This window comes from Cervus canadensis, chromosome 23 (genome assembly GCF_019320065.1).
Source record: "Cervus canadensis isolate Bull #8, Minnesota chromosome 23, ASM1932006v1, whole genome shotgun sequence".
NCBI lineage: Eukaryota > Metazoa > Chordata > Mammalia > Artiodactyla > Cervidae > Cervus > Cervus canadensis.
This window is the reverse complement of record NC_057408.1, coordinates 55460182-55479091: the sequence shown is the minus strand read 5'-3', so window position 1 is coordinate 55479091 and position 18910 is coordinate 55460182. Positions and strand designations below refer to the sequence as shown.

The 18910-nt window shown below is 48.9% G+C and overlaps 1 protein-coding gene across 6 annotated transcripts in view; it reads right to left on the bottom strand.

The window, feature by feature from the left end:
- The window catches only part of PTPRM (protein tyrosine phosphatase receptor type M), a 640041-nt gene that overhangs the window by 15887 nt on the left and 605244 nt on the right, over positions 1–18910 (bottom strand). For 3 of the 6 annotated variants that reach the window (XM_043443661.1, XM_043443662.1, XM_043443663.1), the window contains 9 exons: positions 16940–17056; positions 16216–16266; positions 11501–11655; positions 11128–11263; positions 9666–9815; positions 8543–8716; positions 7399–7530; positions 2663–2788; positions 489–652 (listed from right to left, as the gene is read on the bottom strand). In XM_043443661.1, the coding sequence (XP_043299596.1) occupies positions 489–652; positions 2663–2788; positions 7399–7530; positions 8543–8716; positions 9666–9815; positions 11128–11263; positions 11501–11655; positions 16216–16266; positions 16940–17056 (1205 nt within the window). The remainder of the gene's footprint in view (positions 1–488; positions 653–2662; positions 2789–7398; positions 7531–8542; positions 8717–9665; positions 9816–11127; positions 11264–11500; positions 11656–16215; positions 16267–16939; positions 17057–18910) is intronic. The other 3 variants (XM_043443664.1, XM_043443666.1, XM_043443665.1) reach the window with 1 other exon arrangement.

The following is an 18910-nucleotide window of genomic DNA, read 5'->3' as shown; positions in this document are numbered from 1 at the left end:
GGAGACAGTTCCTCTGAAACCTCTGTCATGAAATCCAACAGAATCACCAATGAGTGTGCTGGTAAACCAGTTCTGCCATAACGGGGAGGGCCCCCTGACTGTGGCATTTGCTGACGTCCGTGACATAAACACGTCTGCCTCCGAGGATTTCAGGTTACCAACAGTTTCACAACCAGCTCAGAAAATTCCCCGAAGCTTAACAACGTGCTCTCAAGAGCTGGAAGGAGCTCACTGAACCCACCCAGGTATTTTTTGGGGGAGGCAGCAGCTCCCATTCACAAGATTGGGGCTCAATTTATAGCAGCGACATCCCCTCCAAAGGCAAAATGTGCATGTGCTTGCTTTCTGCAAAGTGAACTGAACATTTAACGAATGGACCGATGAGCTCTTGCCCAGATCTGCTTATTTCTTCTCCATTTATAGTGAACAAGAGGTGGTGAGCCGAGGCGTTAGGGCTGGATGTCAGTCTGGTGGATGTGCATACTCACAGGCAATGCACGACCGTGCGTCCCTCCCCGCCGTTGTACTCCTCCTGCCACTTGTCCACCTGGCGGATGAGCTTCAGGAAGGAGCGCTTGGACACCGGCGTGTCCCTGTACATCGGCCAGCCCAGGAACTGGAACTGCTGCACCATCCGGTACCCGTCCTGGGGCTGCAGAGGGCCGGGCGATCGGAGGGGAGTGGAGAGAAAAAAAAGCAGGCGTGACTCTCAGGGCCAAGCTCCAGCATGCTGACCCTACCTCCTCATGCCAGCGGGCCGGAGAGGGAAGGAGGGCCTGCCTGTAATTAGCGAATGGACCGTCTATGGCCCGAGGAGTTAGGAGTCTGAATCACGAGCTGATATAAGACACCAGGTGTTTCCAATGGGAGGCCAGACAGAAGCGAAGTGGAATGCTCACAGCTTTGCGAACGCTGCATGAAAAACAACACACGACCTGAGCACTGACCACACTGGCCTAGAGTGGTAAACAGGCTTGACTTTAAGTACAGGTAAACTAAAGGTAAAGGATAAACTGTGCTCTGGCGATGTCTGTGAGTTCAGAGTGTTACTGATGACACCCTGTGTCCTGGGCGTATAATACGGTTCTGCTCACTAGCATGACTCTTGCTAAGATATCAATAGTCTTTCACCATAATTAAATAGAATTATGCATGTGTGCTCAGATGCATCCAACTATGCAACCCCATGGGCTAAAGCCCACCTGGCTCCTCTGTCCATGGGATTCTCCAGGCAAGAATATTGGAGTGGGTTGCCATGCCCTCCTCCAGGGGATCTTCCTGACCCAGGGATTGAACAGAACCTGTGTCTGTGTCTCCTGAGTCTCCTGCACTGGCAGGAGGAGTTAAATAGAATTTTAGGAGTCAAATAACCAGGCCGCGTGATTTTAGTCTGAATCTCTTGGGCTAAATCTTCCGTGGCTGCCGGTAGCACCCAACACAGGGGATCACTCTTGTTTCCTTCCTGGCTGTACCCCCACCAAACCCCTCAGCTCTTGGCCTCCCTTCCTCCCAGATGCTTGCTGATGCAGGCCCCAGGCTCAGTCCTTGGGTCCCTTTCTCTTCTCCATTTCCCTCTTGATGGTTTTATTCAGTCTCATGGCTTTAACTATTCCAGTGAGTCCTCAATCTGTGTCTCCAGACCTCGCTCCTGAATTTCACCCTCACAGATTCCAAGGTCTCCACGATATTCCAATGCAGGCATCAAACAGTCACTTTAAACCTAGCACGTACACAGTTGAACTGCCTTCCGTCTATGCGTGCTCAGACCCCTAACAATCCTATTACCTGCACAGCTTTTCCCAATTTGGTTAATGTCTGTTCCATCTAGTTCTCAGGACCAACATGCTGTCAGCTGCTCCTGAGTCCCTGGGATCCAACCGATCACCCCATCCTATCGGCTCTGAGGCCAGACTGTATCAGAGCCCCTCCACCTCCCCCACCCACTGCCGCTCTGCCCACCCTTGTCCTTTCCCACCTGGATTACTACAACAGCCTCCTGACCCACTCCCTCACTGTCTGTCCCCAGCACAGATGCCAGAGCGTGCCTTCTAAAAGCTCGATTATAGCATAAGACTCTTCCACTCAGGACCCTGTGGCAGCACCTCCTTTCCTTCAGAGCAGAAGCCCTGATCCTGGAGGTGGCCTGCAGGGCCCTATGTGACCTCTGCCCCCTGGACCCCAACCTCAGCCCTGGCAGCTACTCCCGCCTTCGCCTCCTGGACTGCGGACACATCAGCTGCCTTGCTGTTACGGGACTCACCAGACAATCCCCCCACCTCCGGGCCTTTGCACTGACCGTCACTTCTGCCCCCAAAGCCACCTGCAGGAGAGCATGTGGCTGCCCCTCACGCCCACCGGGCTTCATTCACACGGCCCCTCTGCTCATACTCCGGTCCAGGCCTGGCACCTTCTGCTTTCCCGTTTTTCTCCGACAGCACACAGCACTTTCTGGCAAATCTAACAGGCAATCTGTGCGTCCATCCTCTCCTGTCTGTCTCCTCCCTTTAGAATGTAAGCTCCACAGGGTCAGGGAACTTGGTTTTGTTCACAGACTCCTAGAAGGGCCTCAGGCTCCCAGAACGCTGATCTAGACCATCTACCCAGTCAATTGATGAGAAAATAAGGAAACCGCAACACCAGCCACGGTGGTTGTGGATCTTACTCGTGCTGCGTTGTAGATGCGGAATATCCTACTGATGATGTCTTCTTCCAGGTCAGCAGAAACAAACTCCACCTGGATGGGGCCGTGTCGGTGGACTCCGTTCTCTGGCCAGTACTGCGGACACAACTGGAGTCAAAACACAGAAACGCGAGGTTAATGATCAGAATACATTTACTGCTCACGTCTGGACAAGGTCACTACCAGCATCAGGCCCCAATGCCCATCATTCACTTCATTTCCTTTCCTTTCTCTTTTCCTTCCCCCAAGTTGACCTGTTGACTTTCTTGTTGGCTGAGCCCTTAATTCCTCCTGTCCGTCTAGTACTTTTTTCTCTATTTTCTGCGAAAGCATCACTAAGCCACGAGGAATTCTGCCTCCCAAGGAGGTCATGTGGGCACTACTGAATACCATCACTGTAAGATCTCTTTTGCCGCTGAAAGGCACTCTTCTCTGACCCTGGGGAGATGCCCTGAGCTGCTGTTACAAGAGCAAAGACATTTGAGATGACCCACTTGACACCCAAATCTCCAACCTTCCATCTGGGCTCCCCTAGTAGTATGTAATCACTTTGAGAACCGGGCTGTTTTGTGACAAAATACTGGCAACAGTGTTGGGTTGCATTTTCTCACACTCTGGTCCAAACCCTCCCAGCTCAGACCTAGGAAACATGGTGGAATAAGAGTAACCGCTTTGGGCTTCAATTAAAAACTCAATTTCCTAGCGTCTCACATTCCAGGTATTGATGACACTGGGGAACCAGGACTACTGCTGAAACATGGAGCAGGTGACGAGTGTGGCAGGCAGGGTGCCAGGCATGATGGCAGATGAGGGAGGGGATCTTGCTTACCACTGCCCTGCAGCAACACAACTTGGAGACAGGTGAGAAAAACCCCCGTCTGTTATCACAAATCTTTTCTAAAGCTCTGCAGGCATGCACGCAATGCATGCTGAGTTGTTCAGTTGTGTCTGACTCTTTGCAACCCCACAGATATAGCCCGACAGGCTCTGCTGAGTGGGTTGCCCTGACCTCCTCCAGGGAATCTTCCCAACCCAGGGATCGAACCCGCATCTCTTATATCTCTTGCATTGGCAGGCAGGTTCTTTACCACTGAGTCACCTGGGAAGCCTTCTAAAGCTCTGAGACCCTACTTAAAGTTGGAAATGAAGCTTCTTTGGGGACTTGGTATGCAGTGATGTTTTGGGAGCAGCATTTAACTCTTTTTTCCAATTTACCGGAGGGACAAATGGCTGGGATCAGGGCAAGAGGAAAGCACTTCATTATTTTACAGTCTATTTCTTCTGAGCCAAGAGCAGATGAAAACATCTCATTTTAAGCAGAATGATGTACAATGAAGGTGAGAACCTACTGCCTGAAATTCCTTTTTCTGATGATTTTTCTTTTCCAAAGGATTTAAAATCTCATCATGGAAGGTTACAAAGGTTGATTTATATCCAAGATTGCAAGCTGGTTTCCAGTGGATCAAACGAAGCCATCTCCTCTCCCTCTGTTATAGAAGCTAAAGGTTTGAATTTCATGACCAAGTTGGAAAACAGGATAACTGAGGGCCCTTTTTACATGAGCTGAGTCTATAGTATTTTAGAAATTACATTTATTTATTTGAAAATAAGGCTTCTGGGCTTCCCAGGTGGCTCAGCAGTAAAGAATCCACCTGCCAATGTAGGAGATACGGATTCGATCCCTGGGTCAGGAAGATGCCACATACCATGGAGCAAACTAAGTCCCCTTTCCACAACTATTGAGCCTGTGCTTTAGAGCCTGGGAGCCGAAACTACTGAAGCCCATGCACCCTAGAGCCCGTGCTCAGCAACTAGAGAAGCCACTGCAGTGAGAAGCCCGTGCGCTGCAACTCAAGATTAGCCCCAGCTCATGGCAACCAGAGAAAGTCCGAGCAGCAATGAAGACCCAGCACAGTTAAAAATAAGTATATAAAGGGCTTTCATGGTGGCTCAGTTGGTAAAGAATCCGCCTGCAGTGTGGGAGACCTGCATTCGATCCCTGGGTGGGGAAGATCCCCTGGAGGAAGGCAAGGCAACCTACTCCAGTATTCTTGTCTGGATAATCTCTACGGACAGAGGAGCCTGGTGGGCTACAGTCCATGGGGTTGCAAAGGGTTGGACACAACTGAGCGACTAAGCACACAGCTATGTAATAAATAAAAGCTTAAAAAAAGATATTGCTTCCACAAAATTTTTCCTTCCTCACCAGTGCTTCTTGGTGACAAGTTATAAAACTGCCTTGTCAAAAGACAGCTCGCTGAAGTTTATTTTCTCTTTGATCCCCAGGGTACCCATGTTAAAATGAACAGTCATATGATGGGAAGCTGAGATGGGAAGAGAAGCCCTAGCACACACATCTGAACTGTCCTGCCCGTTTTCCCCTGACGGAGCCAGCCTTGCTTTCTGTTCGTCCTCACAATTCAGCCCTCAATCTAAAGCTCATCACTTTCACCAGAGAAACAGGAACGGCCCGGCCAGCGCGGGCTCCTGGATTATGGCATTCTGCATCCCGCCCGAGGAAACCGTGTGGAAAATGACTTAAATAGTGCATAACACGTCCATGAACTGGGCCTATAAATACTTAAAGCAGCTGAGTGCTATTCTTGTGTGATTGCAGAGACTTTCGGTTCAAATGCTCCGTTTAGTGCTCTCTAAAAGGCCGAATCCCAAGAGCACCCTTTCTCCAAACCAGCACCGGCTCCATCTGCTGAGCGGGATGGGGACCTTGGTCTCTCCCACCGGGGCAGCCAAGGCTCGGTATGAGCCCAGACAATTGTGGCTTAGAACACAACTTTAGAATTCAAGTGTTAGTTGCTTAGTCATGTCCGATATTTTGTGACCCCATGGACTGTAGCCTGTCAGATTCCTCTGTCCATGGGATTCTCCAGGCAAGGGTACTGGAATGGGTAGCCAGTCCCTCCTCCAGGGGATCTTCCCAATCCAGGGATAGAACCCAGGTCTCCTGCATTGCAGGCTAATTCTTTACTGAGTTCACGACTGACTGACTAACATGCTTTAGAATTCAACAGCATCGTCCAGAAAGAACGTGTGTAAACCACTGATGTCTGGTTCACTCATATGGAAAAAAAACAGTCTATCACGGCATTTCAGTATTCACTTAGGGGAAAAGCAACGATTCTGAAGAGGGAACACTTGCTTATCCTCTGTCTGTGACTAAGGAACCTTGAACGAGTGGAGCTGAATGCACGGCATGGTGAGTTAGAAAACCAGAACCCTTGGTCCTATTCCTGGTTGTGTCATTGAGGTTCCCCAGCTGTGGTGTCTGCTTGTTTTTATAAACGGTTGCCACCCATCCTTTGGAAAGGAGAGGATAACCACGGAAGACTTCTGAAATATTTAAGCTTCTTAAGTAAAAAGAACTAGATGAAGACAAGCGTGATCATTATTATTTCATTAACTAGCTTTTGGGCTACAGCCTTAACAAGACAATGCATTGCTTCAAATGTAATAAAAAACATTACAGGACTGAAGTGAAGGTCCATGGGATTTTTGGCAGATTGATGACAATTAAGTGGATTTTAGGAAGGAAAATTTTTGTCCACTTTGGCTGCTGTAATATGTCAGACTTTCGTTTCTTTCTTTTTTTTTTAATTTGTCTCTATGAGACAGAAAATTAATTCCGTTCCAGAACAAGTTTATTCTTACAACACACCAAGTTCAAACTTCCCACAAGGGCCTTTGTCACAGCAGTTCAGCCTGTGATTAGAACAGCTGGGCCCTAAAGTGATAAATCCAGCTCCCAGGGCCCCCGTGCTCACTCTGGCCTGATGAGTCCTTTTAGGAAAATCCTTCTAACCCCATTAGTAATACTGAGTCACCACTGCCCAATTCTGTCTCTCTGTGTATAAAAAGAGGAGCTACGAACAAATCACATTCATCATTCTGAGTTTTCCTTATCTTCCAGTCTCGGTTTCATTTCTCTTTAATATATCTTTACCAAAGAGTTGACAAAAGTAGTTGCTATCCCTTAGAACGGCATGCCAGTCTCCACTCTTTTCACCCTGCTAGGCCGACTGCCACCTGTGGCCTCCAGGTGGGCCATGCCAGGAGGCTCGGGGACACTCCCAGCCCGGATCCGGGGCTGTGTCAGAGGTTGACGGCCTTTCTCATCATCTCTGGTCCACTTGCTCTATGCCCTTCAGCCCCTGGGTCAGTCCTGACTGCCTGTTACCCTGCATCTCTCTCCGGTCAGCACTCCCATCCTTCGCGAACAACCCAGATTATGACCCTCTGTTTCCCTGTCACTCACTCCATCTCTGAGTTCAGTCCATCTTTTTGGTCTCAGACTATTTTCTGCTGCCATCCCAAATTACATCTGGTTTGTATTATTTTTTGTAAAGTTTTTGTGTGTGTGTGTGTGTGTGTGCGGACTATTTTTAAACTCTTCACTGAGTTTTTTTTTTTTTTTTTTACAATATTGCTTCTGTTTTATATTTTCTTTTTTGCCACGAGTCATGAGGGATCTTAGCTCCCCAACCAGGGATCGAACCCACAGCCCCTGCATTGGAAGGTGCAGTCTTAACCACTGGACTGCCGGGGAAGTCCCCCATCTGGTTTGTAACAGGCATCTTTGGCTCCCTGTCCTTGCTTGGGGTTTGTAACCTGCTGCCAGGGGACTGCATTCTGGATGTGCAAACACAGGAAACACAGACAGGACCCTAGGCCGGGCTCTGGCAGCCGTGGTCCATGAGTCTCACCTGGGCGGGGTCCACGTCGTTTAGCATCACCACAGACGTGCAGTGATAATCCAGGACCAGCCTCCAGAAGTCTTTCACCGTGTTTGGCAGAGGATGCTGGGTGACTATGAAAGCCGAGGGCTGTTTATAGCTCTGCAGACGCAAACAAGAGAGATCCAAATGGACCCCGGAGAACGTGACAGGAGGAAGCTAAGTTATTTTGTACACATGGGAGTCCGTGACATAAAACACTGAACATATTTAACAACTGCTGAATTCTACCACCATGGTCCATGCCAAAACAGGCCAAATATAGACTCATCTGCAGAAAAATAATGCTAAAGTCACCTCACTTTGATACTAATAAAACTTAATAAGCATCTCCTACAGTTCGTTTTTTTTTTTTTTTTGTATTTCTGGTAGAAAGGCAATGTCGACTTTACACATAACTAATTTAATGGAGAAAATTTAACTTCACTTTAAGATATGCATGATTAAGATAGTTCCATTTCTCCTAAAATCTGTGCGCTTATTGTTTAAATGTGTGAGATGGTGTTACTTATTCCTGCCATCCAAGGACACACACGCTTTTGACAGCTCTGCAGAGCGTCAGACCAGCTTAAATACCTTTTTACCCATATCACACCAATAGAATTAAAATTTCCGTATTAGCACTGAAAATCCCCATTCACTTTTCCCATCAATTGAGTAGCAAATGCTCATTCAGTTAGAAGTAAATAGACTGACAGGAGGTAATGGGTTGTGTACTATCTGTGCTGACAGGCAATTTCTCCCCCATGTTAATTACTGCCTAAATTAGGAGGAATGGGAACTAAAATAATGCTGCAAACCATATTATCCCACTTCACTGCCTTCCTGACTTAATAGCTGTCTCTTGCTCTCCAGCCAGCAGGTTAAAAAATTGAAGTGCTCAGAGCCCCGCCGACACACCCTTCATTTATCAGCCCTCCTGGACCGGGGTCTCCCAGAGACCAAGAGCGTCGGTCCCGACACACAAACAGATACGGAGGCGGAAGTGCACTTCGCTGAAAACACAGTTCACGGCTTTAAAGCGAACCAGGGAGAGGACCCAGGCGCCGCCCCCGGAGGAACATCCCGCCGTGTCCTGCCCAGGGAGGGGGCGCGCGGATGGAGGGGGGCTCACGTCCATGAGGGCCGCGTTGATGTAGTTGCTGCTCTCGCCGTCGATGGTGATGAGGAAGGGCAGGCAGCGGTCGGGCGGCAGGATGTCCATGCAGCGGTTCTTCTCGTGGTTACGGGGCAGCAGCGCGATGCTGCAGTCTTCCACGCGCAGGGTCGGCGTCACCATGTTCAGGGTCTGGAGGACAGAGCAGGTACGCTCGGGACAAGAACCCCATCTCCTGTGCAGACCTCAGGGGACCCCTGTGTCCTGCAGCTGACGGCCCCACTCCCCAGACCCCACTTACACAATGAGATTTTTATTTCTCTTTATTTTTCAGGACTCTGTGCATAGACAGAGCCCATCAGACACAAGGACCGCTGTGCATATGCCGGATCAGGTGCCAACGAATCCAGCTAGGACTGGACACCTGGGCGTTTGGAGGGAGAGGTTGGCAGGGGTCAGGCTGGAGTTAGGTGTGGAGTCAGGTGCATTCAGACCCAAGGAGAGCATGAGAAATGGCATAGAGCACTCAGGTGGCGCTAGTGGTAAAGAACCGGCCTGCGAATGTGGGAGACGTAACACATGCGGGTTTGATCCCCAGGTCGGGAAGATCCCCTGGAGGAAGGCAGGGCCACCCACTCCAGTACCTTGCCTGGAGAATCCCATGGACAGAGGAGTCTGGTGGGCTACAGTCCGTGGGGTCAAAAAGAGTTGGACACGACTGAGCAACTTAGAGCGCATGCACTCTTGCCAGCAAGCACCCTGAATGTGCCTGGCTTGGTCTAGCTGTTGGGGTTACACTGTGGGTCTGTCTGGCGTCTGCACCCTGAGCAGGGGTGGGGGCGGGGAGGGCCTGGCTCTGCCAGACCAGTGGTCTCGATATGGGGACACTAACTACTTCAGCACATGGTCTGGCTGTCAGGATGGTGTGGGGGGCGGGCAGGGCTCAGGCATCCAGTGGGCAGCTGCCAGGGATGCCACGAAACACCCAACAGGACAACCCCTCGGCCGTGGACAACTGAGCCCCCAGCGTCAACGGTGCTGAGGCTGAGAAGCCCTGCGTGGGCTCAAGGGTTCCTGAGCCGACTCTGAGCTTCTTCTTCGGAGCAAGCTCAGAGTCGACTGTCCCTTTAGCATGACCTACCCGGAATTCCTCCTTGATCTGGCTCGAATTGGTCTGCGGGTCCAGCTTGTTCATGTCATAGTAGAGAGACCTGACCTGGGAAGCGGGTACCGAGGTGTCCCCACAGAGACAGGCTTCCAGAATGGCATCGTGGATGAACACGTACTGCTCCTGGGGAAGCAGAGAAACCAAGGTAACTCCCAGGAACCAGAGGAGGAGGGGAGGCAGCCCCTCGTGGACCAGAGAACGATGGTTCACCCGTCACAGAGCACGCATTCCTTCCAGAGAGAAGGCCCGGGAGGGGACTTGGCCGCTCGGAGGGGGCTGTCCCAGGGCCAGTAATCCTGTCCCTCTCCAAAGGGAGGGCAGGGCATTAGTGACTGGCCATGTGTGGAGGACAGCAGGAGGAGAGGTAAACAGGGGCTCGGTGCAGAAGGCTTCAACACACTGGTGGAAACCATTCAGACACTGGGCCTTCCCAGGTGGTGCTAGTGGTAAAGAAACCACCTGCCAATGCAGGAAATTTAAGAGATATGGGTTCGATCCCTGGGTCAGGGAGGTCCCCTGGAGGAGGGCATGGTAACCCACTCTAGTATTCTTGCCTGGAGAATCCCATGGACAGAGGTGCCTGGTGGGCTACAGTTCATGGGGTTGCACAGAGTTGGACACGACTGATGCGACTTAACATGCACACACATTAGTAAAAACATTAACTTCCTAGGAGCAGGATGGAATACTTATTCTCAAACACTTAAGTTTCTGGCACACCTTGAATTCTAACTTAGAGAAGTTCCAGAGTGCTTCCAGAAAGTGGGCAAATTCCCACGATGCCAGGCCACTCACTGGACAGAATTTTTAAGGACAGTCAGAAGAGAAGGAAATGCATAGAGATTACCCTTAAAAATCACTCTGCAAATGCCTGCCTATTCTCAGGGGTGGTCTCGCTCTGGTTACCAGCTAGTTTAAAAGACACAGTAAAAAAAGTGCTCGGGCCTGGTGCACTGGGAAGACCCAGAGGAATCAGGTGGAGAGGGAGGTGGGAGGGGGGATCGGGATGGGGAATACGTGTAAATCTATTGCTGATTCATGTCAATGTATGACAAAACCCACTGGAAAAAAAAAATGAAATAGAGAACCCCCCCCCAAAAAAAAAGAAACAGTATTGAAATCCTGAAGGCTTCAAAGTGGAGCCTCAACCGGGACCCTGCATGCAGAAACAAGGGGAAAGTTGGGCTTGGGGAGCAGATTCTGTTACCTGGCAGACTCCTGGCCTTTTTCATGTGTTTATGAGAGGAGAAAGAAAAGGAAGGAAGGAGGGAGGGTGGGAAGAAAGGATGGCCACATGCCTCGCCTTTTCTGCTGGGGGTTTCTGAAGATAGAACCGCGGCTTCTCTCCCTCCCCCCGCCCCGACTTGGCCCTGGGACGTGGGCAGCAGGGACAGAGCCCGAGGCTGGCGGGGTCGGGGTGACGGGGGTTCAGTACCTCGGTCTGCACCATGTTCACCCTCCGAGACCGCAGCTCCCGCACGCAGTTGTAGATGTCCACCACCCCTTCCCGCTCGGCCATGTCCAGCATGATGTCAATGACGATGAAACAGCCGGTCCTGCCCGCACCAGCACTGCACAGAGAGCAGGGCTCAGTCAGGGTGGGCAGCAGGGACCCCCGCTGCTGCTTCCTCTTAGATCCTCGCTGGGGTGAAATTCACAGAATGTGGAACGACCACCGGAAGGTGTACAACTCAGTGGTGCCTGGCACCCTCGCAACGCTGTGCGACCATCGCCTCTGTGGAGTTTCCAAATGTTTCCATCACCCCAAGGGGACTTGCACCTGCTGCCCCCATTCGGCCCCCACTCACCTGCAGTGCACCACCAGCGGGCCCGCGTTGGGTGGGCTCTTGGATTTCACCTGCCGGACGAAGCCCAGTAGCCCGGTGGCGTGGTAGGGGACCCCGTGGTCTGGCCAGCCCGTGAAGTGGAACTGTCTGATCTCTCGGATTTCGTGGACGCCTCGCTGCCAGGGGCCAGTCAGCACGGGAGAGAACACAGGGAAATAGATGATGAGGGGGTAGGAGGGTACCAAGGACCCTCAGGGTCAGGGAGCCTGGGGCTGGGAACCTCTGATTGCTGGGAAGAAAATCATTCTTTGAGATAACACAGACTCTGAGAGCTCATTTCAGGGAGGAAGATATTTGTAGGGGTGGAAGGGGAGGTGACGCTTGGGGGACACGTGAGTTTACAGGTGCAATGGCAGTGAGTGGATAGTGGTGGGCGCTGAGACTCCTCGAGCCTCCTCCCTAAGCTGTAGGCTCTGTTAACAGTCTGTGTGTCACTCACATCCTACGGTGTGAGGAGCCAGCCCCGAGACACAGATCGGGGCGGGAGGGGTCTAAGGGGTGTTTATGTCTCGAGACAAGCCGCCGAGACGCAGACCCCTGTTCAGCTCGTCCACGTCCTGGTGCCATCTACGCCAGGCACTTGGGCTGCACACACGCTGACGGGCACAGGAAGGCTCCTGGAAGAAGGACCGCTTCCATCCAGACCGGCCAGAGGACCACTTTTCATTGGAACTCAAGTTTGTTAGGCTTCTCTTTCTAATCGGGGTAAACACTGAATCCATGCATCTGGTCACCAACACTCAGATGCACACGCAGCTCTTCAGGTCTGACTCCAGGGTCTGGAGTGGCAGAGATGTGGAGATGGTGCACCCTGTCTTCAGTGGTCGGCTTTCAGGAAGCAGGCATGTCAGCAAACACGAACCATGGAAACCAAGAAGTATTTTTGCTGGAATTCTGTTGGATCAATAAACTGAAGAGGGAGGGTGGTCCACCATACAACTGAAGGGGAGGCGGAAGGAAACAGACTTCAAGCATTTTTTTTTTTTAATTTACTTTTGTTTTGAGAATAACTAAGTTGATTTATGTGCTTCCCTGATGGCTCAGGGAATCTGAGCTGCCAATGCAGGAGACATCGGTTCCATCTCTGGAAGATCAGGAAGATCAGGAAGATCTCCTGGAGAAGGAAATTGTAACCCACTCCAGTATTCTTGCCTGGAGACTCCCACGGACAGAAAAGCCTGGTGGGCTATAGTCCATGGGGTTGCAAAGAGCTGGATGTGACCAAGCAACTAAGTACATTAAATTGATTTTTATCCATTTTTTTTCTTCCTAACTATGAATCTATGCATGAAGACTGTGTTTTAAAATAAGAGTCTGTTTTGAAAACAATTACCTCCAGAATCAAGGCTGGAGGTAACCTGAGATAAAACTTGACTTTCCCCCTTCTCTCTTTCCAGCACTGTTTCCTGGACACCATCTCTGTGTTAGGCCCTGGGTGTGGTTTTACTATCTCAACACAAACTGTCCAGGAACCCTATGTTCACCATCAGTCACTGTTTGTGGAAACTTAGCCAGGAAGAAATTTATGTGCTTTGAAAGACTAGAAGAGGCAAACAACTATAGGTTCTAAAGATAAGAGCTGTTTGCTATCAGGGTGTCCATTTATCTTGGTTTAATAACACAAAAGTGCGGAAGCTTCATTTCTCTTAGAAAATCATGCTGTTCTTTAGTTGCTTTAAGCATTAAGGAATTAAGCCGTCAGGGGTTCACAAAGGAAAATCAACACTGTCATCTGCTAAATATGCTCTGTGACCCACAGCAAGATTCCTAGGTGGTTAGGAGCCCACATTTCCTCTTGCTGAAACCATGATAACAGTTGGCCAAAGCCTCCAGCAGAAGACAAATGGTGAGCTTGTGTCACCTCTGAGTGCTCCCCTGCCTTTACATAGGACGATGGGGCAGGGGTGGTCCCAGGAAACAGGAAAGCCTATAATAAATATTTCTTCATTCCAAAGAGGACAAGAGAGCACTTATGCCCACGATACACTGTTAATTTTAATTTTTTTTGAGCACTTCTTTTTCTAGCTTTGCTAGGTTTCAGATCTAGCATCCCCAGATTCTGAACTCCATCCATCATGCGGTGGGGAAGGGGCATCCAACTGATGCAAGACTCATTCTCTCAGCAGGGTAAATGTTAGTGTCCGGGATGCAGCAAACCTCTTCCCAAAATAAACCTTGCTCTCTAATGTGCTCACTACTGATGAGACAAGCAATGGAGTGGCTTCTGAGTCACCTCTCACTCTTGGTCACGGATGCGGCAGTTCCCTCTTTTGCTGTTTTGTAATATATTTGGGGGGATAGATCATAGATGTGACTGGTGATCACAGTCCCAACACGTTGCAAGTTGATATCAAGTATATTTTTGTTTGTTTTTCATGAACAAGATTTTGTTGTTGTTCAGTTACTAAGTCGTGTCTGACTCTTTGCGACCCCATGGACTGTAGCATGCCAGGCTCCTCTGTCCTCCAATGTCTCCCGGAGTTTGCTCAACAAGACTGAATGTGATATAAATCAGTATCATCATTATATATATATAAATTGTAATAAGTATTAATGCTATATAAAGGTGTCTGTATAGCCAAAGCTATGGTCTTTCCAGTAGTCATGTACGGATGTGAGAGTTGGACCACAAAGAAGGCTGAGTGCCAAAGAGTTGATGCTTTTGAACTGTGGTGCTGGAGAAAACTCTTGAGAGTCCCTTGGGAAGCAAGGAGGTCAAACCAATCAATCCTAAAGGAAATCAACCCTGAATATTCATTGGAAGGATTGATACTGAAGCTGAAGCTCTGATACTTTGGCCAACTTAGGTGAAGAGCCAACTCATTGGAAAAGACCCTGATGCTGGGAAAGATTGCGGGCAAGAGGGGAAGAGGGAAACAGAGGATGAGATGGTGGGATGGCATCACTGACTCAACGGACATGAGTGTGAGCAAGCTCCGGAAGATAGTGAGGGATAGGAAAGTCTGGATAGGAAAGTCTGATGCAGTCCATAGGGTCACAAAGAGTTGGACACAACTTAGTGACTGAACAATAATAATAGAAGGTGTGATATTTACTTCACTCTCCTTGTACTATAATGGGAAGGAAGATGCCTAGTAGAGCCTAATTCAGAGAGGGTGCTTGATAAGTAAGTGTGGGATGGATGAATCCCTAGGTGCATGTTCTTTCTGACAGGTTCCAGGCCATATTCCTGCTTTTCCGAGCCCCAGGCACCTCCTTGCAGAGGGAGTTTGGTGTTTATAGCCAGCTTCCTTGCTTCCAGCATCAGTGGGGATAGATTCCCCCGATAGCTTAGATCCACAGAAGCTTTTCAGCTGTCTTCCTCCAGCCAGGATGGGCACTTTGTCATTTAACATCTGTTCAGCTCCAGGTCATCAGCCTCATGGGAAAGGAGAGAGGACCGCCCCATGCAAAACAGGCATTGATCAGTTTCAACTTGCAAACCTTCCTGCTTGTTTGCAGAATGAAGCCCAAACCTATTTTTCACCTTTAGGTCCCTTGATGTAAATTGTCTCAAAATAGAATCAGAACTGCAGGACTCTCAAAGCACACACTTCACTTGGTTGTTTCTCTCTCTCTCTTTTTTTAAAGTTTCCTTTCTAATGAGGAAGTTTAAAACCTACAAGAAGTGCTCCGCAGAAGTACTAACGATTTGTTTTCCTTAAAGATTCCAATTGCCTGGTTAGAAAATCACTAACATGTCATTCTGATTTCCCCAAATGCCTTAACAAGCTCCTCATCCTTCCTTCCCTTCCACCAGCTCTTTGCTGGTTGTCTTAGGACTAAAATAACTGGGTGTTTCAGAAACATTTCTGTGCAGCTGGGGATAGAGAACACTAAGAGGTTAAAAAAAGAGCAAAGAAACAAACAAATCCTTCCTTTAGCCAGTGAGATGCATTTTCAGCTTATTAAAGAGCTGACTATTGTTCAAAGAACTCCATGTTTAAGTGATGGCTTTTGGATGATTTTTTTTTTAAAGAAAAAATATATTCGGGGTCTTTTATCACTATCTGTTTTAATGCAGTTATTCATGAGTGCTCTTGCCAAGAGCCATACAAAAATCCTCCATATGCTTTTCTTTTTTTCCCTCCTGATTCTGCCTAAAAAGGAAAAAAAAAAACTGACATCAAAGTGTGAGGTTCAGAACTTAAAGAATTGAGTCAACCAGAACTCCACATTCTTTGAAGTCTTCAAGCCTCCTGTCTGCTTATTAAAAAAGACAGGCTAAGGGAAAAAAATGCTAAATAGTATGAGAAACAGATTAAAATAAACGAAAGTCTCTTCAGCCTTGTGATTCTATGACAAATAGGGATTTGAAAGCCAAGAGAGGTGTTCAAAACATCGGGGTAAACGAGCCAGGAGGCAAACGCTGCCATTTCTTCATTTCCCACAACTGGTCTCGTTAGTCTGGAGACTGCGTTGAGATGCAGGGGGAATAAGGGCTGGAACCAACTGCCCAGAGGTTCACTTACAATCCTGGGTCTCTAAGGGTGCCCACCACTGGGCAACTCGTGCCAGCTTTGCTAGGTCCAGTGTAGGGTTCAGCCGCAGAGAACCAGCTCTGGACAGAAGCCTGGGGACCCCAGAGACAACACCAGGGGTCCCCTTCTTGGAGGACAGCAAGGCAGAGAACTCGCCGGGCACATCACCTCCGCTCCCCGCCCCCCGCAGCCTACCTGTGACACTTCTCGGGACGGACTGCAGTGTGCTTCTCCTCCGGGCCCTCCCTATGTTGGCAGAAAGAGGGGGGTAAGGAGATTCCCTGTTATGCCCAGAGCAGCAGCCCCATCCATGCGCGTGGGATGAGCATTTGGGACGCCACACCCACAGGGACCGAGGGCTGAAACCAGCATGGGAGGGAGTGAATGGACAAGCTGGTTCATGCAGAAGCGTCCTGTGTCTACTTATGTATGTTTCCAGGTAGACACTTCCACCTGGAAAGTCCATCATCTGCATGAAACCACAGGATGAGAAAGCCTCGAGGATGTGAAGGGTATCCAGGAGGAGTTAGAACCTGTGTCTCCACGCTGATGCTAACTCAGCACCGGGGAACCCACATGGATATACAGCATGAAGGACATTTATCGACTGCCTCCGAACAATGACAGAGAGACGGGCTGAACAATACCAACCAGGTTGAAAAGAAAAAGGAAGTGGACAGCTAGGTCTATCTTTTGGTTTAGTGGCAAAATATGTATTCCTATGAAATGGGAATGATTTGCTTCAAAGATGGAAGTGAGGTGCTGCAGGACCAGAGGGTAGGATGCAGTCTTGAGTCATCACTGGCTACAGCCTACCTGCGTTCAGGTGAGACCATGGATGAATTATCCTGGATAAGTTAATGAGGCTGGTATCACTAATGTCTGACTGTAGCTTTTCAAAAATAGTGTGAAAGCTTACCTTTTCAACAGCAAATGTTCTTATCACATATTCTGCCAGTAGCTCTGTTTCTATTAGGGTAACTTTAATGTCTTTATAGATCTCCGTGTCATCTGGCCAGTATTTGCAGCATTTGACCTTTAGAAAACACAAAGGAAATGAGGCTAAAGTGGGTTTTTTTTTTTTGGAGTTCTCTAAATGCTGGGTCACAGTATAATTTATAGGATACAATTTGTGCACAAAATCAGAAATATAGCTTAACTTTGTTCTTTTAGATCACCTGTATATTTTTTTCTCTCCCCAGAATAAAACACAATTTGAGTCATGGGAGGAATAAAACCTAGGAATATGGTCTAAAGTTAACAGAATGTATTTATACTACAAATATCCCAGTTACAGTAACCATTCATTTCCTGTCTATTTCTACTCAGGAGTGGCCTGGAAAAATAAACTACAAAAGGTGGCTTGCAATATTTTAGCTCCTCTGAACTTTAAATTTCTTCTAGTTTCAGAAATTGATGGAACATTTTGGAGGAGGACCAAGCCGGAAATTGGAGCCAAAAGTCAAGATTAGAGATTTTTTTTTTTTTCCTGAAGAAGGCAATAGCTATGTGTTTTTCTCAAGTTACAATTACAGATTCATTTTTTGTCTAAGTAAATTCAGTGTACAAAACCTGGTGAACTCCCCGTGTTAATGATTTCTTCAGTCACCCAAGCACAAAGCCTGGAGATCCTCCTCCCAAACCCAACCAAGTGCCAAGTCGAGCAAGCTGTTGAAACAGCTTTCAAATATGTTTTCCGGCTTTTTATTCCCTCCGCCACCATCTTTGTTAAGGCCCTGCTAACTTCCTGTGTGGACATCCCCTCCTCAAGCAGCTGCAAAAACCCTTCCAAGTGTGGTCCCCCTGGCACTGACTTGCTCTGCTCAGTAAACTTCTGTTTCCAATGACTGCCCGTGAAATTAAAGAGAAATTAACTTTGGCCTGGCACGTAGAGGTCTTTTTTGTACTTGGCTGCAACTAGACTAGCATCTTCATCCTTATATTTTCATTACCCTTCTTTCAAGCCACATGTATTTTATGTTCAGAGACAAGTGGTCTGTCCAATCCCCCAGCAGACCTCATGGTCCAGACTCCTACTCAGGCCCCTCCCAGACACACAATTTGTCCAGCTGAACATTTCGTCTGTTCTTTGAAGAGTATCTCAAATGCCACACCCCTTCAAAATCTTTCCTCCATGGATGTGAGCTCTCTGTTGATGGTCTGATAAGATGTGCCAGCTCTGTTGCTATGACACTGGGTGATGGCCTGCTTATTACTTGCAGGCAAGCAGAGGGCTTTCTATTACTTATTTCTGCCCCTGGGGCCCAGAGGAGTGGTCATTAGGAGAAAGGAAGCCTCCTTCCAAAGAGGTGCTTGTGGGCAGCCTTCTCCAAGCAGAGGCACCTTGCTGGGCGGGCCCAGAAGCGGTGGCCAAGCCATTCTGCATCCCGTCCTCCCATTTCATCTCCCAAAATATCCTGAAATGGCTTGCCACATCTGTTTCCAGCCTACTCAAAACCTTTCTAAATTGGGTTCACTTTAGTATCTTTTTAACTGCTTGGACTTGTATCAAGAGGAAAGTATGTTTCCTTCTGGATGCAGGCTTTCCATGTGGAGTCCGGGCTTGAGTCGCCTCCTGGCCTCTACGTTTTGTGGACATGGATGTTTAGACCAGTGGTTAGTGGCTATCTGTTGGAACCCAGGTGCGGCAGAACCAGACGCTCTTCTCCACTGACCATGCTGCCGCACTGTGCTCCCCGCACGGCTTCCTCACCACCTAAGGCACCAGACAGTCTTCAGCCCAGAATGCCAGGCCCTGATCACACTCGTCCAGTTACCCGGCATCTTAGGGCCGCTTCCATCCGGCCATCACTTGGGCACCCCGTGGCCGAGGCTGCTGCCTGCTTGTCATCGTGGAGGGTGGCGGGGGTGCATGATGGGCCCCTGCCTA